The sequence below is a fragment of the Dicentrarchus labrax genome, unplaced genomic scaffold (assembly GCF_905237075.1).
Source record: "Dicentrarchus labrax unplaced genomic scaffold, dlabrax2021, whole genome shotgun sequence".
Classification (NCBI taxonomy): domain Eukaryota; kingdom Metazoa; phylum Chordata; class Actinopteri; family Moronidae; genus Dicentrarchus; species Dicentrarchus labrax.
Genome location: NW_026136713.1, coordinates 27,616,623 through 27,634,070, shown reverse-complemented (window position 1 = coordinate 27,634,070; position 17,448 = coordinate 27,616,623). Strand labels below are relative to the sequence as shown.

The following is a 17,448-nucleotide window of genomic DNA, read 5'->3' as shown; positions in this document are numbered from 1 at the left end:
GTCCTCACTGCAACAGCTGCTCTCTCACTCCCAGATGTTAGCAGGTCAACACAGACGTTGTCTGAACTCAGACTTTTTACTCTTCAACAGATCAGCACTTGGATCCCGCAGGTGGACAGTTTCAGAGTTGAGCTGCTGTCTGTCTGCGCTCAGGTGCACAGTTAGAATTAAGACTTCTTTATTATAGGAGCCGCTAAATACGTCAGTCCTCATCACCATGACTACCAGCGACACCTTACTGATGGGCTCTAATTAGGGAAATCATTTGGCCCTTTATTATTTATTTATAATTGTATTGGATTACTTTATTAATCCCACAACGGGGGGAATCCTGATCATATTGAGACTCTTGTAGTGATCAACTGACTAATAAATCAAGTGAAAAATAATTGGCAACTATTCTTTATCATGTTTCATCGTTTCAGTCATTTATAAAGTCCAAATACCAAAAACATTTGATGCTCTCAGTGTCAGTTCACTGCCTCAGTGTCCTGATGTGACTGCCTGTCTTCACCCGGATAAAGGTTTAGAGGAGCTGCTGAACAGAAACAGGCCGCAGCAAGATAATGGCGCAGGGAATAAGAACAAATAGCACATTTCTTTACCTTTTTATATTCCAAAAACTACACAAAAATAGCCTCTATGGGACAGGGAGCAACGCGTCCAGTAGACAGAGTGAAGCTGCAGGTTATCTGAACCTCCACAGGCGCATTTACGTAGATTTGACGCAGATTTTACGCAGATTTTGACGCAGCCTGCACACACATTTGATCCTGTAAATACTGCGCCGGTTTGGTATCTTAGTGAGGAGAGGTGCAGTTGATTGTAAGCGGTTTAAGAAAACTTTAAAGATGCTGTAACGCTGGGTATTCTTAGCGTTAACTATAAACCTGATAGTTACTGTATTAAAGCTACCTTTGGGTCGTGGGTAAAGCAAGAGCACAGAGACAACTTCATCTCGGTTACTCGATCCACTTGTCCGCTTCAACCGTAGGACAACTGAACACTACTTTACATCCTATCACTCCGCCAATCTTAACCATTGGTAACATGCACCTTATGTAGTTCCTCTCATCTACATTGCAGAACAGAATACAAATATGCTTATATATGTAATTACCATTAATTCACTCATGCAAATTCAATAAACATAGTTAAGTATTTCACAAAATAAATCTCATCTTATAATATGAACAGTATCTCCGCATTTCGTTGTTTTTTTTAAAGTTTCGATTATTATTTAAAATCTATTTTCTCTGAAGACCTAATGCAAGCTATAGCCTATTCACAGAGCATTCATAATACAGACAGAGAATTGTATAAAAAGTTACTTAAAATATCAGTAAAAGTCATCTCTGATGTTCACAGGAAATAATCTGCTCAAAATTCACCCAAATCACTCGGTTTACGCAAACATCCTCCAGTTCTTGTGTTCACTGGGTTCATTGTACAGTTTATCATGTTATCTCTAATGTTATTGTTATGCATTGCATATAATATCAAGCCTTTTGCACTATTTATATTTAATTTCCACTTGTAAAGTTTAGTTTAGTTTTAGTCAAATTTAATTGTCTGCCCATATTTTGCATTCCATGTCCTACTTGAACAATGCATAGTGTATATACTTTAATTTATAGTTTTATATCTTCTATTATATTTTGTATTTTGTAATATTTTTATTTGTGATATTCTTTGTTCTCTGTTTTGCACTACTTTGCCCTAGTGCTGCTGTGTCAACCTGAATTTCTCCTAAGGGGGATAAATAAAGGAAATAGCCATAAAAATGTCCCTCAATCAGGGGTTGTCAGTTTACTGTACAGTGATAGTAAAGAGGTCCCTTATGGAAAGGGTTGGAACCACTGCAGTAGAGGCTGGCGACGCCAGTCCAGCTGCTCACCGCAATCAGTGCGTCTCATGCAGGTCGACAGCTCACCGCGCTGTTCATAATACGTGGAATCCCAGCTAAAATCACACAAACCCCTTTCAATCATGTTTTGTTCACTTTTATTGAACCAACTGGTATGTGATCACACCGAAAACACAGTTTGGTATTCCGGTTATTGCATCACTGTGCAGTGAGGCAGAATGAAGATGAAAGAGTGTCATATAAGACAGTTATCAGCCTCTACTGAAGGCCTTTCCTTTACTCTGCTGACTCTACAGCCAGCTGAAGGCAGCGGCTATCTGTCCCACCTGCACTCTCTGACTGGAGCCATGTTGGGCACTTTTGGGGCCACATTACGCACAGAAGACAAGATGGACATGTAGGATAACATGTCTATCGCTGAAATAGTGGATGATTGTATTGGAAAATAATGTTAATTGTTCATTCATTTGTTTGCTTTTTGCTGTTTACATCATCATTTTCTTTTTTTTTTTTTTTTGTATAGCCTACTTTATCTTTATTTTGGTATAGGTTATGACCGTTTTGTTGAAAAATAAATCGTTTTATGATGGGACAAAGGATAAAGTTTGCTTTGGAGGCACACATAAAATATCATGGTTTAGGTTAAAATCAGTACTTTGTCAAAGTTAGGGAAATGTGATGATTTGAGTTTAAAATTTGCGGCCTACTCATCTAAACCTGGGGGGCTTCGTCGTCATGGTTACAGTAGTGAAGATGCGGTTATGGTTACGGAACGATCATTGTGATTCTTTAAAAAAACTAAACAACGTTGACGGTCACAACAGCAGTATCCCGAGGTGAAGTCTGATATTTGGTTGGCCTAACCATCCAACACGACCATCTACCCTGGCGGACTTTGAGGATATAATGTTTAAGATGATGGAGTGCCGCGGAGACAGAAAGACAAGTGCGACTCGGAGCACCAACACCGACTCGGTGCATTCAGCAAGACCCTGCAATGAGGGCCGGGCGGCGGCTCTGCGATATGTGGCAAAGACCCTCCTGAACGAGAGGGAGAGGGAGGGGGAGGAAGAGGAAGATCTCTGCTCCGACTTCCTCTCCTCCTTCATTAACACCCTGGAGGACCGGCAGTGGGAGAGCATACGGGAGAGGATGAGACAACCAGTAAGTGACCTGCTGCCTCTGCACAAACACACCTTTTATCTCTACTGAAGTTTATAGCTTCAGTTGCATTTGGTGATTATTTAACAGAAGAGAATGTAAACCAAAATGTACAAACTGCGGAAATTCTTTTTCTCTTTGATTCAGTAAAGCGATTAAACAGAAATACAGCAAGATATATGCTGGGAAACATCCTCCCAGTCATATGAAGTTAATGAGATGGTAAACATCTTTTAAAACTGCCTTAACCATCTCATAATCTCATAATACACTCCCTACTGTAACATAAACTCAGGCTGTCATACATTTTAAAATTAAATTTTCCTTAATTTGCAATATAAGGGAGACTGGTTTCTCAAATGAATCCTACATTCATGTGCCAGAAGCTGTCAGGTTTCACTTTGTTTTAAGGTCTAATTCAGTTGTTTTAACGCCTTAAGAATTCAACTTAATTTAACATGAAAAGTTTGTTCTCAGAGATATCAAGTTCACAGGTTCTGATAGTGAATTTAAAGCAAAATAGCCCCAGACTCCAGTGAAAGTCATTGAATAACTTATGTCTGTTCTTTGGAATGTTAGTAGACATTCACAATGTGTCCAGTACAGTCAACATTAAACAGCTTTTCTGTGATTTCTCCTTTTTTCCAGCTGACACAGACTCACCTGGCCCGGGTGTCCAGGAGGATCATCAGGGTGGTGTCTGAGCTGGTTTTCCAACTGCTGGTCCCGGCTCTGATGGACCGCCTCCAGGCCGAAGACGACTTTCCTGTGGCTTCCAGAGGCTCCAGCAAATCCTGCAAGTTGCATGGCAGTCATAGCGAGGAGGAGACTCAGAGCACAGACAGCAGGCCCACCTCTCACTCAGATACACCTCTTAACAGGTCAGCGTAGGGGCACCGTTAGCCTTCTGGGGGATTCTAGACCCAAAAAACGTCAAGTATTTGTCAGGGAGTCAAAATAAAGCCTAGTGTGTCTACTAATGCTTAAAAACTTACTGATGTTTAACTTAATCACTTTGTAAAAAGAAAATTCTATGCACTATATTTTAAATCCAGATATTCTTCTGATAGTGGAAGGCTAATTTATCAATAAACTCAAATTCATAATGGTAATGATGATGAAATTATTAATATAAAAGTGAATTTAAACACAAATACAAATGGAGAAACCTATCCATCCAATGCTGAAACTGAAATTGAAATGCTGATTGAATTGGGGGGAAATTTATTTATTTGGTTATTGCCATTTAGCTGCAGCTCTCCAATATGAGAATTCACTTATTTATTATTATTTACTTATTTTTTGTATATTTTGTAATCTCGATCATATAAAATTAGCAATTTAAAGATGTCTCTTTGGGCTCCAAGAACATTCAAAGGATGTTTTTAACTATTTCCTGGTACTGGTACAGGTTTCTGTTGTACAGTCAATAAAATAATCAAAAGATGAATCAATAATGAAATTAATTGCTTATTTCAGGCATAGAAGAGAGTTTATGGTTGCCTATTTTTGTTTTGATTGAGACTGTGACCCTGGCTCTGTAAAAAAGTACTTGTTAGCATATGTGTGATTTATCAGGAAATTGCTTGTTTGTTTGTTTGTTTGCAGATCCTCCCCTGTGATGGTGAGACCCTTCATCGAAGATCCTGTCCAGAAGTCTTCTGGAGTCAATGAGGAAAGTCTGGCCAAGTCGTTGGGAAGATCTATATCCCAGTCCTCTGCCAGGAGCATGCCGGGAAAAGTAGAGCAGCAGGTGAACCAGAGCCCAACTGGGCTCGGTGCCTGCACCCCTCCTCTTGAAAGCCATGCTGAGGTCTGTGCAGATCAGGCCCAGGAACAGGTGGCAGAGGTCACGTCTGTCACCGGGAAGGCCTTGAGCTTTGTGGATGGAGGCTTTGCAGAGGTAGAATTATGGCAGGACGTCGAACAGTTTTTGGTACCGGCAACAGAGGAGGTGATCTCAGCTATCATTAAAAGCATGGACGTCTGTCAAGAGAAGATAGAAGCAGGCGCAGAGACAGAAAAAACTGCAACGAAAATCCTGAAACACCTGGCCATCAAAATGAGATCCTCAGAATTTACAGAGGAAGAGACCCAAAACAGATATCTGGACCAATTTGATCTGGAAAGTTTGGAAGACTTTGAAAAGGACTTCTTTTGCAACTTCACACACCTTCACGAGAAACTTCAGTGCTCCATCAGCAAAGTGAGAACAGCCTTTAAAAATAGAGAAAGAGATGGAAAAACACTGCAGACAAACCCTGAAGTCAGAGAGGGATCACCTCTTCAGGGCATGATGATAACTTATCCGATGACCGTGTGCTCTCAGGATGTAGTCAAAGACCTATCATGCAGGAGGTTTCGTCATACCAGCCTGAAGGAACTGAAGGAATTCCTCATGAGGTCAGTGCAGACGTTTTTCTCACAGAACTTCGGGGCAATGGCCCCTTCGCTTGAACTCTGCATGGCTTCTGTGGACTCTGTGGCCTCAGAGATGCTGGATGTTGTGGTGAACAGTGTAAATCAAACTGTGCCAGCCACAGCCAACGGAATCTACCCTTCCTTGGCAACAGTCTGAAAACACCACAGTGTCTGAGGAGCAAGTAGCCTCTACAGCAACAGTGCTAAAGCTCCATTTGCAGGAGAAGCTGCAGGATTTTTTCAACTTCCAAAAAGAGGCTTCAGAAAAACTGAAAGAGGGCGAAATAGAAAAAGAAATGACTGTTCTATCCAACATGAGTGACATAGCAGATGAGGACACCCAGAGGGGCGGTGTTATGCACAGTAGCCACAAGGCAGCAACTGGTTCACGTGAATCCGTGGTCAAGAGCATGACGGATGTGGTGAGGTCTTTCCTGGATGAAACAGAGCAGTCGTTGAAACAACAGGGCAGCGTGCAGGGCGGTGATGGGTCGCTGTCCGGGCTAGAAGAGCTGATCAGGCAGGACCAGCTGTCCAACTTCTCTAAGGTGCTGACTGACAAGATCACTACCTTGTTTTACCAAAAGGAACAGAGTCGTAGGGATTCGCTGAAAGCCAGCAGACTGACTTCCTCTGCTTCCGAACTCGGCGAGCAGGCAAGATGTCCTAGTGGTTTGATCCAGCCCTGTGAGGAGGTGTATGTATTTGTTGAGGAAACTGTCAAACGCCTGCTGACATCGGTCGTCTTCCCTCCTCCATCCTGGGGAATGGGTCACATGATCCAAGTCCAAAGCGACCCTTCATCTGCTGCTAACTGGGAGAAGTCGGTTGAGGAGTATGAGGGCGCCATTGGTGTCTACAGTCAGCTGATTTCCGACAAGGTGAAGGGAAGGGTCAGCAGGATGTCTGCCTCCTCCAGGCTCCAGCAGGAAGCTGGAGGGCGACTGTCTGTGGATGCCCAGGGCAAGGACACCCAGGGCAACCAAGATGAAGTGCTTGATGGAGTCACCAAGCCAAAGGAAAACAACATCTGTGGTTTCTTCCACAACATCAGGAAGAAATGGAGGGCACTGACAGGGAGTTCAGCTGTCAACTGAGAACAGACAAGTCATTGCCTTGACCATAACCCTAACCTCCCTCCACATTCCTCTAACCCCCATCCCACCCTAACCCTTACCCAAAACCTTACCCTACCTGACCTTGACCACTACACCCGATTCACTTCCATCTGACCCTGTGAAAAAATAAATCATTTCAGTGGCAGCTCTGACTACGTGTTTCTGTCTAAAGCTGGCAGAGGTGGTGGTTCAGCAGAAAAAGGATAAAGGATTTTTTTTTTTCAGAAACCACATAATCAAAGAGTAGATAGCTTATTTGAAAATGTATTTGGTAAATGTAATGAGTAAAGCAGAAACCAGGAGGAGGTGGGAAGAATTACTCAGATGATTACTGGTTTTTCCACTGAAGGCAGGAATGTGTTGACTTATGGGTAAGCAGAGTCAGGCCCGGCATCCTTAAGTTGTCAAGTTAATATAAACCAGTTCGTGCTGATAAAGCTGCTGTAAGTTATCTTTTAGTAGAGATAAAACTACTGATAAGTTGACCAACAGAACATACATTTAAACATCTCCACATCCTCAAAAGTTAGGATTTTGTACTTTTCTCTTTCCTTTCATTGTTAACTGAATATTTTGAGGGTTTTTGACTGCTTTTTGAAGACGATACCCTGGAAAGATGTGTTGTGCCATTTTATATACTAAAAGATGAAACCATTAATAGAAAAAATGATACATCAGAATCTGATAAATCAAACTTATTCAAAACGTTTCTCTCCAAAATGTAAATGGCTTCTTATAAACTCATTAACCAATCTATTTTCCGTCTTATATTTCATGTCCTCTAATGTCCCCTAAATTATAGTATCAAATTACATAGTCCACAATTAACAACTACATACCAGCAAGTTATTAGAAACATTGCCACAAAGTCAGTATGAAACTAAGAGTTCCATAAAATTAAACTTTGCAAAGAGGTCTTATTTTGGTAAACCTCCTTTGAATCTTTTATTTAATGATAGAAACAGTTCATCAGTTCATGTTGAAACTCCTGCAGAAGACTCTTAATGTCAGTATATGGAAGAAAGAGAGAAAGAAAGGCAAAGTCATTACAGTGAAATTCACACACACACTGTTACCATCATTCCAAAAAAGGCCTGTAAAGGAAAGTTTGGTCAGTGTTTATTGAAGCGCATGAAAAAAAACCCAAAAACCCAAATATATATGACCTGTATGATTTGGTTAAATTCAGTTTTGGTTTTTCAGGATGCCAAAATAGGTTTGGAAACATTGCAGCCTTGGTTAGGTTTGTTTAATCGAGTGGTCTCTAAGGCATGTGTGGCACAGCCACAGCTGACCATGAAGTGTCAGTCAGGCAAAGATTTTTTCCACGAGGTATCAGGCTGGTTTGAATGTCTTCGAGAGACAAATGAGTAAAACATACATCTTTTCATAAGTCAGTTTATAGGGAGGGCATACAAGTGTTGAAAAGACACATAGTACATCTCAGAAAGAAATAACATCAAAGCAAGAGAGAGTGGAAGATTGCCCAAATGGAAGCTAAAAACAATGATTTGCAGTGGTATGAAAGTAAGTAGTAGTTTTTAGCCCCACAGCTAATGAGTATGAGTAGTGTTGTCAGGTCTTTTTTTGAAAATCACACAATTTTGCTTTTATTACAGAATCCACAGTGGATATGGACCGGACATATTAGGCAGGCAGGAAGGATGGAATTGTGCTTTCATCCCACAAAACTCTGCTTATTCTGCTTCCTTGTATTTCACCATATCTCCATGTGCTGCAGGTATTTGAAGGAAACCAGGATGCAGAGACTCCTGTCCTCGCTCTTTTCAATACGTCCGCTGTGGCCCGTTACATCCGGATCAACCCACAGACCTGGTACCAGAACGGGACGGACGGTGACATCTGCCTGAGAGCCGAGGTGTTGGGCTGCACACTCCCAGGTGCAGGAACAATGTCTTTATAAGGATTTAATTTCTTTCCCACAATATTTTTATTTAAATGTTTAACACCTTGAAATACAGCCTTTTACATTCATATAATGTATAGAACATAAGATTGCTGCATTTACTCAAAAGGGGAAAAAATCAAAACAAAAACCATAAGACTCAACACAAGAATGCTCCTCCTGTTTTAACAAAAGGCAGTCTGTTCATAATTTCTACTATAACTTTGTTTAGAGATTGGTTTTTGTTTGGTAACACACACCTTTCCCATTTCACAGATCCAAATAATATCTACGCATGGCAGACACAGCCGGCAGAGTCCAGAGACAAACTGGACTTCAGACACCACAACTACAAGGAGATGAAGAAAGTAAGACAGAGTCAGATGTATAATGCTGATTGTGATCATAGCATTTTTTTTTTTTTTTTGATTTAACTCATGTTGACAAACCAGGTTTCTGCAGTGAGTCTAGGAATCTCCCACAGTGTGTGTGGTCTGGTGTCAGTCCGACCAACAAGAAAACCAACATTACGGGAGGTTTCACTCCTTCATGGCAGCGTCCCCACTGTGCTGTGTTTGGAGACTCCGTCCAAACAGCCCACAGAAACAAACACAGTTCCACATTCCACATTTGAATACATTCTGCATTTTAACACAACTTTGACAGCTCACACAAATACAGTATGGAAGTGCAAGTTTATGGGGGTGACTGGGAGACATGTCACCCCCAGTGATTTACTATACCTCTCTTAAGCAGCAACCAATGCAGTTCTTTAAAAAGACTTAAATTAAAATACTTTTTAGAATGAATTCATGATATTTCCACACTTTTCGTTCATAGAAGTCAATTATCAATGACAACATCCCTGCACAAATATTTAACAGTGACTGGAAATAGTCTTTTATTGATGGACAAAATACAAATGCACAAATAAGAGCGTCTGAGTGACAGGAAAATTCAGGTTCAGCCTCTTTGTTATTGTGCATGTTTTCAAGTGTTTTGTGGCCTTCAAAGTTAATTTTGTATTGTAGACCCCTACTGGTATTCGATCTCACACCTTTATGTTCTTCTGCAGTGTATCCTACTTTCCCCACATGTTTTCACTGACAATGACCACGAATGAGAGAAGATATTTTGGAATGAATGATACATATGCAAAAAATACACCGACATGGTAGGGAGTCCCAACTGCATGCAGAAATTCAAACCTTGTTTTGAGTTTGGAACATTTTCACACAATCAAAAGGCTGAATGTGGTAAAGTTTAATGCCAGGATATTATTAATAAATATAGCCACAAGCAGCAATGACCTGGTCCAAGCAGACTGTGAGCATTTGGATGTTTGTTTCTTATTTCATTGACAAGAGAAGGTGACTCATTAACTGCACCACTGGGGAGACATGACTGTCCACATACCTTCTCACAGGTTGAGACAATGACATCACATTTGCAGAACTTTTTACAACCAAATCAGTGTTATGTTGTTTATGTACATAGGGTTTAAGGTGACAAACAGAGAAAGATAGAGGGGTCTTATCACACGGACTGTGATTTGCAGCCTCAAACAGCAGATTGGAAGTACCTGTGCATTTTTCCCCCCTTCAACTCTGCTGAATACTGCCCTTAGCAGGGTTCAAACTCACAACTAAGATCTTCTCCAAGATCTTAAACCACCACACTACTTCTTCTACAAACAGATTTGGACCAAATTCAAAATGATGGAATATTTATTAGGTGAAAATGGGGATATAGGCAGAAGAAGAAAATGTAGGCTTTGCAGCTTGGACCCTTAATAATGTGGATTGATGATTAAATTAATTAAATTAATTATCAGTGATATATTTCACTCCCTTTTCAACACGCTGTAGTGCATTGAGCACTCTCTAGCAGACGACGGTCTCAGTCTCACTCCTCTAAATACCATTGTTGTTGTTTCCCAGCTGATGAAGTCGGTGAATGAGGCGTGTCCTGACATCACTCGTATCTACAGCATCGGGAAGAGTTACACGGGCCTGAAGCTCTACGTCATGGAGATCTCTGACAACCCTGGAAAACACGAACTGGGTGAGACACAGTGGAGAAACAGTGTAAAGAGAGAATAAAATCTCATTCTAAGGTTCATCATAGTTTATCTCTACATATAGGAGATCCAATTGGTGGAGTTTCAATCATCATTTTCATCCACCAAAAGGTAAAAATGTTTGTCCTGACTTTTTAAAAGTGGCAATTCCTTTAGTTAGTTTAATGTTTTTAATTATATATCAGTCAAGTTATGCATCATATCAGATTGCATATCAAATGTTTCAGGGTTTTTTTATGTGTTCTTTCATAAGTTAAGGGTCAAAGACTGTGAGTTAGGGGAGCTCAAAGTTATTTCTGGCTTATGAGCAGTTCAACCTCAAAGAAGTGCTTCTTTAACTAAACAGCAGGCTTCCACATGCTGTACTGCTGCCACACTGCTCCAATGAGGCTCCAATGATTAATCTAATGAGGGGCCAATGCTTTGCAATCACATAGTAATCAGATGGGACTCCTACAGTGGCTGCCACTATATCCCAGCCCTCCAAAACTACACAGACAGTCCAGCACTGTGTGAAACATAAACCGACACAGACCAGAGTACCTCTGAGTTTACTCTGAGGTGTACAAATGTTTGCTTTGGCCTCCTCAGCTCTGCCCACATGGCAGCGGAGTGGAGAGGTTTTCCCGCCAAAAACACAGAGACAGCAGCACGGAGGAGCAGGGGAGAGAGGACAGCCGTGCCCCTCCATTCGTATTCAGTCATCCATTCTCTCATGTGCACAAAAATAAAACTCTACCAAAGGTTATTTCAGCTTATTTCAGTGCAATTACGTGTTTCAGGCTAGACTTTTGTTTCATTTTCTACCTGTAGAGAACCACATGATCCTTTTAACTTGAATTTGTTTGTCTAGTATCTCCTGATGTCAGGGTAATTGGTAGCCTACATCAAGGAAAATATCAGTTTTTCCCTCCGCTCTTCACAGTCTGTGACCTGATTTTTTTTGTCCACCTCAAAGTCTTTTTTCCAGCGACCAGTGTTGGTTTCCATGTGTTGGATCGACCTCATGTGACCGAGTGTCCAGTATTTTCTGCCATCTCAGTGGTTACAGCTGGCACACGCAAACTGTGTTCAAAGTAGTCAAAGATTCTCCTCTGCCCCTTCCCTGTTTCACAGTTATGTGTGAATGTTGTTTTCTCTGTGTGGGTTGTGTCTGACTAAAGCTTTTTATGTTACTTTTGATGCTGCTGTCTTGGCTGGGCCACTTTATTTTGTATCTCAATATGTCTACATAGAGATTAGAAAGATATGTAAATGTGACAAAACCACAGGAATCAGAAGAAAATACTGTTGTTTGCTGCTCGAGACACGCTGCCCTCCCCTAAAAAATGCCTGGCCACCCAGCTGCCAGCCCAGTTCGGTTTCAAATGCTGTCTGATTTAACAAATTATTTCAGATTAACTCTAAAAATAATGTGTAAAAAAAAGGAATTAGAGAGACATTTAGACTAAAACAATTTATTGATTTCTAATGCCACCCGTAGATATTTCTATTCTATGCTTTACTTAAGTGCCACAATAATGGAATATTTTTGAGTTGAATTATCTTTATTTGGGGGCAAATATTGATTTTGCAATTAAATCAGCATATATTTCTGTCACCCCTAAAGTCTCCATGCCACAACACAAACTAGAGTCCACGTGTGTCAAGGAGTTAAAGTTTGCTACTTACAGCAAAGTGTGAATAGCAGATTTGTGCCACATACAGACTAAATCTAAAAGTTGAATCTAAAAGAATCTTTTCAAAGTTTAGCGGTTTTTTCTGGCCCAACCAAAACACTGATTCAGGATCTTCAGTAGCGTTTCCAGCTCCAGTTATTGAAGTAAACTCCAAGTAAATCAAGAAAAATATCAAGAAAATGTTTATTTTTTTTACCTAAATTGCAAAAAAAGAGCCGTAAACCTGGCTTAGAGGCTTCTCAAACATTGAAAAAGATGTTGTGCTTTGAATATGAACACTGCACAGACCATGTCAATTAAAACTATATCATTGTATGTATGCACATTCTGATTGTTATATGCAAGAGAGTCGGGACAAACCCAGATCAGCCAACTCTCAGAACCACCGTGTGAAACTAATCTCAGTGTCCAGTGTGAGCTGAAACTCCTCCTCATAAACAGTTGTGAGGAGGATGTGTGAGATTTCAGAGGCGCCTGTCAGTACCCCAGACCAAACAGGAAACAGATCCAGGTCTTTTCAGTGGGGTCAGTGAAAGAGCTTCATCTATGCAGGAGGGATTTTGAAAGCACAGATCGCGTAGGAGTATTCAAACTTTTTGAGGACTCTTGATGCTCTCTTAATATATGTGCATGTGGATGATTTCTATTATGTAAAAGTAACAAATACAAACACTGCATGCACACATGATTAATATCTGGGAATGGCTGCTTCCTCAAAAAAGATATTTGATTTGCCTGTTGGAGTCTTGCTCTTTCTTAGTTTGGACTTTTGTCACATAGTGTAATGAATCAGTGCTTTTAACTCCATTTCTGTGTCTGTGTTATGGCGCCCCCTGCAGGAGAACCAGAGTTCAGATACGTTGCAGGGATGCATGGGAACGAGGTGCTGGGCCGAGAGCTCCTGCTCAATCTGATGCAGTACATCTGCCAAGAGTACAAACGGGGAGACCAGCGCATCGTCCACCTGGTCAAAGAGACTCGCATCCACCTCCTGCCCTCCATGAACCCTGACGGATATGAGATGGCCTTTAAAAAGGTGCCTGGAAATGCATTCAGTCCAAGATTGTGTTGTGCTCTCCATGATGGCTGCTGACATGAGTCCCACTTCCTGTCCCCCACAGGGTTCAGAACTGTCAGGCTGGGCCCTGGGACGTTACAGCTATGAAGGTATCGACATGAACCACAACTTCGCTGACCTCAACTCAGTGATGTGGACCGCCATCGAGCTGGAGACAGACCGGTCCAAGCTCATCAACCACTACTTCCCCATCCCTGAGCAGTACACCTCCGAGGAAGCCTTCGTAAGTTTTCTGTGGACACACACTTTGTGTCATTTGTTCAAAATCAGCATCTTCATCATCTCTGCAATATTAATATTATAATAACTCTTTAGTTTTAAATCAGAAAAGACACTGTGGCTGACATTGTCCCCAGGATGAATGGATTCATGTACTGCACTAGTTTTTTTTTTCTCTTTTCTCCTTTATGATGTATTTTTATTTTTAAAAACTTTTTATTTAAAGGTCTTTCACATTTTGTAAAATCATAAAGGAAGTTAACCAGGAAGAACAGAAAAATAAGTTTTCAGTGTGGGGGACATACCAGCAAATGTCAAATGTTTATTATTCTCCAAAGAAAATCACAGGAAGGGAGCGTCCTCTTCCTCTGTTGAATAGATAATCTATTACTCACATTTTCTAAAGAAGTTTGCTCCTCTAGCTCTCAGACAGAAAGTCATCCTTTCCTTTACAAATGTTTCTTTAACAATGTCCTGCATCTGTTTTTTTTCTCTTCTTCACATCTCATTTTTCCACAAACAAAAACATGTGCTATGAGAGTTGTTGAGTTGTAGAATTGTTATGGAAAGTTGTGTTGAAGCCTGATGTTTACTTCAACCATCGAGGTATCAAAAATGATAAATTCATGATAATGATAAAACACATAATGCAATGGCAAAAATGTTGCATAAAAAACATTGAACAACAACAAAAATATGCAATATTCCAAAGGAATGAATTCCCTTCAAGGCCCTTGCAGGGTTCAGCTATATATTTAATATAAGTATAATACATACATGTTCTGCTATTCTGTGATATGAGTTTGGACCACATGTGTAATGTCACTGCACCTCCATGAGGCTTTGACAGCACATCTGTGGCTAACTGTGTGGACTGTGCTGTTATTGAATGCTTTGTTAACATGATGCTCAGAGTTAACTCTAAAGCACAGTGGTTACACAGTGGTAGATACTCACCGGACACATTATGGCCAATAAAATAAACTCTATGAGAAAATACATTGTGTGACTGAAGCCAGTAGAACAGAGGCTATCTCTGTGGGTCTTCTGCTCTTTCCTGGTCTGCTGTGATAAAAATCAGATAAACATCTAAAACTTCAAAAGTGTAACTGTAATAATGTGTATAAACTGACTGAACCTCATTCACTACCTTTAGGTGGCGTCAGAGACCCGAGCTGTCATCAACTGGATGCAGGACATCCCATTTGTCCTTAGTGCCAACCTCCATGGTGGAGAGCTAGTGGTCACCTATCCGTATGACATGACCCGGGACTGGGCACCTCGCGAGCACACGCCCACTTCTGACGAGAGCTTCTTCCGCTGGTTGTCCACAGCGTACGCCAGCACCAATCAGGTTAACCCCGCCCCCCCCCCTCCATCTCCTGTCACTTCCTGCACTCACTTTTAACACAAACATTATTAGGAAGGTGACTGCACCACCTAACATGTCCCTGTATCTTATGTAACCAGGTGATGTCCAACCCAGACCGGCGGCCATGCCACAACAAGGACTTCCTCAGATACAACAACATCATCAACGGGGCCGACTGGCACAACGTACCAGGAAGTAAGAACGTGTGTTTGGTGTGCAGTGGTGGAATGAATGTAACTAAGTACAGTACGGAAAACTAAACTAAAAGTATCAATTTAAAGTTTATTTTTCTTTCTGTTTAGGTATGAATGATTTCAGCTACCTGCACACCAACTGTTTCGAGGTGACGGTGGAGTTGTCCTGTGATAAATTTCCTCACGCCAGTGAGCTTCCCATGGAGTGGGAGAACAACAGAGAATCCCTGCTGATCTACATGGAGCAGGTCTGGCTGCTTTGGTTGAGTTCTGCTAAGATGTTGATCATTTCTCTTTTTCCTTTCCTCCTAAATCTTTTTTTCCTCATTTTCCCTGCTCTACTTTAATATCCTTCTAATTATTTTTCTTCTTCCTTTAATTTTAAAATATTCTTATTCAAGTGAAATCCTTTCCTCAGATAAAAGGAGGTAGAGGAGGTTTCACATCTGGTAGTGAAAGTTAGAATATCTCTGTTGCTTGTTACAGTGCATTGCTGTTTTTTATCTACAGCATCAATAAAATGGTAATTTCCCTCTAATTTTAAGGTCCACCGAGGAATTAAGGGTGTGGTTCGTGACAAAGACACAGAGGCTGGCATTGCAGATGCCATCATTAAAGTTGATGACATTGATCATCATATTCGATCAGGTACAGTCTTACACCTCACATCAGATTAGGGCTGTGTATTGGCAAGAATCTGGCGAGACCATACATATCACGATACATGAGTTACGATTCAGTATATTGTGATATACAGTAACCGTGGGATCTGCCTTTATATTTACCACAGTCCCTGTAACATCATAGCCCTTGTGACACTGTGGATTTGTCACTTTAAATTTTAAGTTTGTCACTCTTTCTTGTATGTGTTGTAGTAATATAATAATAAGCTATATATATAATAAGCTGAATAAAGTGCTTTGGATGTGGGGATGTACTTCCACCATGTAATTTAAGTCTTCTATTTAAATAGTTTTCATCATATCTTAGTGTCACTTCTCACTGTTAACTTCTTCTCCTTTTTCAGTTGCTGATGGCGACTACTGGCGACTGCTGAATCCCGGCGAGTACCGTGTGACGGCCAGCGCGGAGGGCTACTACCCCTCCTCCCGCACCTGCCAGGTCATGTACGACCACTACCCCACAATCTGCGACTTCCGCCTCACCAAGATGCCCAAGCAAAGGCTAAAAGAGATCCTGGCGAAGGGGGGGAAAATCCCCAAGGACCTGCAGCTGCGGCTGCGACAGCTACGTCTGCGTAAGCTCCGGGTCACCACCAAGGCCATGAACCAACGGCGTGCTGCTGCTGCTGCCAAAAGGGCGAAGAGGGTGTGATTACGTAACATGACAAAAGATCATACGAGAACAAAGCAGGACTTGGTTCAGAGACGTCTTCACTGGATTCATGTCCCTTCTCTTCTTTATGAAGGACAAAACAACGAGGCACCATGCTCCTCGTTTTACACCTGGTCAGACAGACAGACAGACAGCAGACAACACACACACACACACACACACACACACACACACACACACACACACACACACACACACACACACACACACACACACACAGACACACACACACAACACACACACACACACACACACACACACACACAGGAGCTGAACACTTTCACTGCTGTGGAGCAGCAGAGCCACTGAAGGAACAGCTCCTTTCTAAAGACCATTTATGGTTTCTGTTAAAAGTCACATTTAATGTATTTACCATGTTTCAGGCTGAAGGTCACAAGTTCAATAAAAAAAACAGTTGATCCACAAGAGGCCTCACCAGCCTGTTTACTGAAAACAATTTCTTTATTTATATATGGAAAAAATGTGCACAGTGCTGTGGTGGCTTGCCAGATTGTAAGATGAGCGAGGACTATGAGGCTGACAATGCAGGAACTGTTCCTTTTTTATGCAACACAGCAGGAATATGACAGCGCTGCACTTTCTATACTGTTAACAGAATCTCAATGACAGCACCTTCAAATTAGGCAGCACATTACACTCGCTGTCACTGTTCCTATTTAAATCCACTGTGCAGGAACACAACAAAAGATGTCATTTTCTGTCCACACAGTACTGAATGTTGGACATGTTCTGAAGTTTAAAAGCAAGTTACACATTTTGTATGAATAAAAGAAAATACTGTTCTGTTTAAAGTTTTATAATTATTAAAAACATAAAGACATTGCTTCCTCAACTAAAACAGAATCCAGCAAAGGGAACAGTACTGAATATGGATTTCACATGAAGCTAATCCAAAAAGTATCAATAAAAACAGTATGTAAGGTTAGTATGTACTTGTTTTATAAAAGCCACAACCCCAACCTCCTGCAGTTAGAAA

The 17,448-nt window shown here is 41.1% G+C and overlaps 2 protein-coding genes across 3 annotated transcripts in view; both read left to right on the top strand.

Moving 5' to 3' along the window:
• Positions 1–16,877, top strand: part of LOC127373998 (probable carboxypeptidase X1) — a 30,720-nt gene extending 13,843 nt beyond the window's left edge. For both annotated transcript variants that reach the window (XM_051418895.1, XM_051418896.1), the window contains 10 exons: positions 8,309–8,468; positions 8,750–8,841; positions 10,414–10,537; positions 13,072–13,268; positions 13,354–13,533; positions 14,686–14,883; positions 15,000–15,096; positions 15,204–15,343; positions 15,641–15,743; positions 16,123–16,877. In XM_051418895.1, coding sequence (XP_051274855.1) covers positions 8,309–8,468; positions 8,750–8,841; positions 10,414–10,537; positions 13,072–13,268; positions 13,354–13,533; positions 14,686–14,883; positions 15,000–15,096; positions 15,204–15,343; positions 15,641–15,743; positions 16,123–16,430 — 1,599 coding nt within the window. In that variant the 3' untranslated portion in view covers positions 16,431–16,877. The remainder of the gene's footprint in view (positions 1–8,308; positions 8,469–8,749; positions 8,842–10,413; positions 10,538–13,071; positions 13,269–13,353; positions 13,534–14,685; positions 14,884–14,999; positions 15,097–15,203; positions 15,344–15,640; positions 15,744–16,122) is intronic.
• On the top strand, positions 2,436–5,619 carry LOC127374000 (uncharacterized). Its single transcript, XM_051418898.1, has 3 exons — positions 2,436–3,031; positions 3,677–3,909; positions 4,637–5,619. The coding sequence occupies exons 1-3, from the start codon at positions 2,774–2,776 to the stop codon at positions 5,604–5,606; spliced, it is 1,461 nt and encodes a 486-aa protein (XP_051274858.1). The 5' UTR covers positions 2,436–2,773; the 3' UTR covers positions 5,607–5,619.
• Positions 16,878–17,448: the final 571 nt, after the last annotated feature.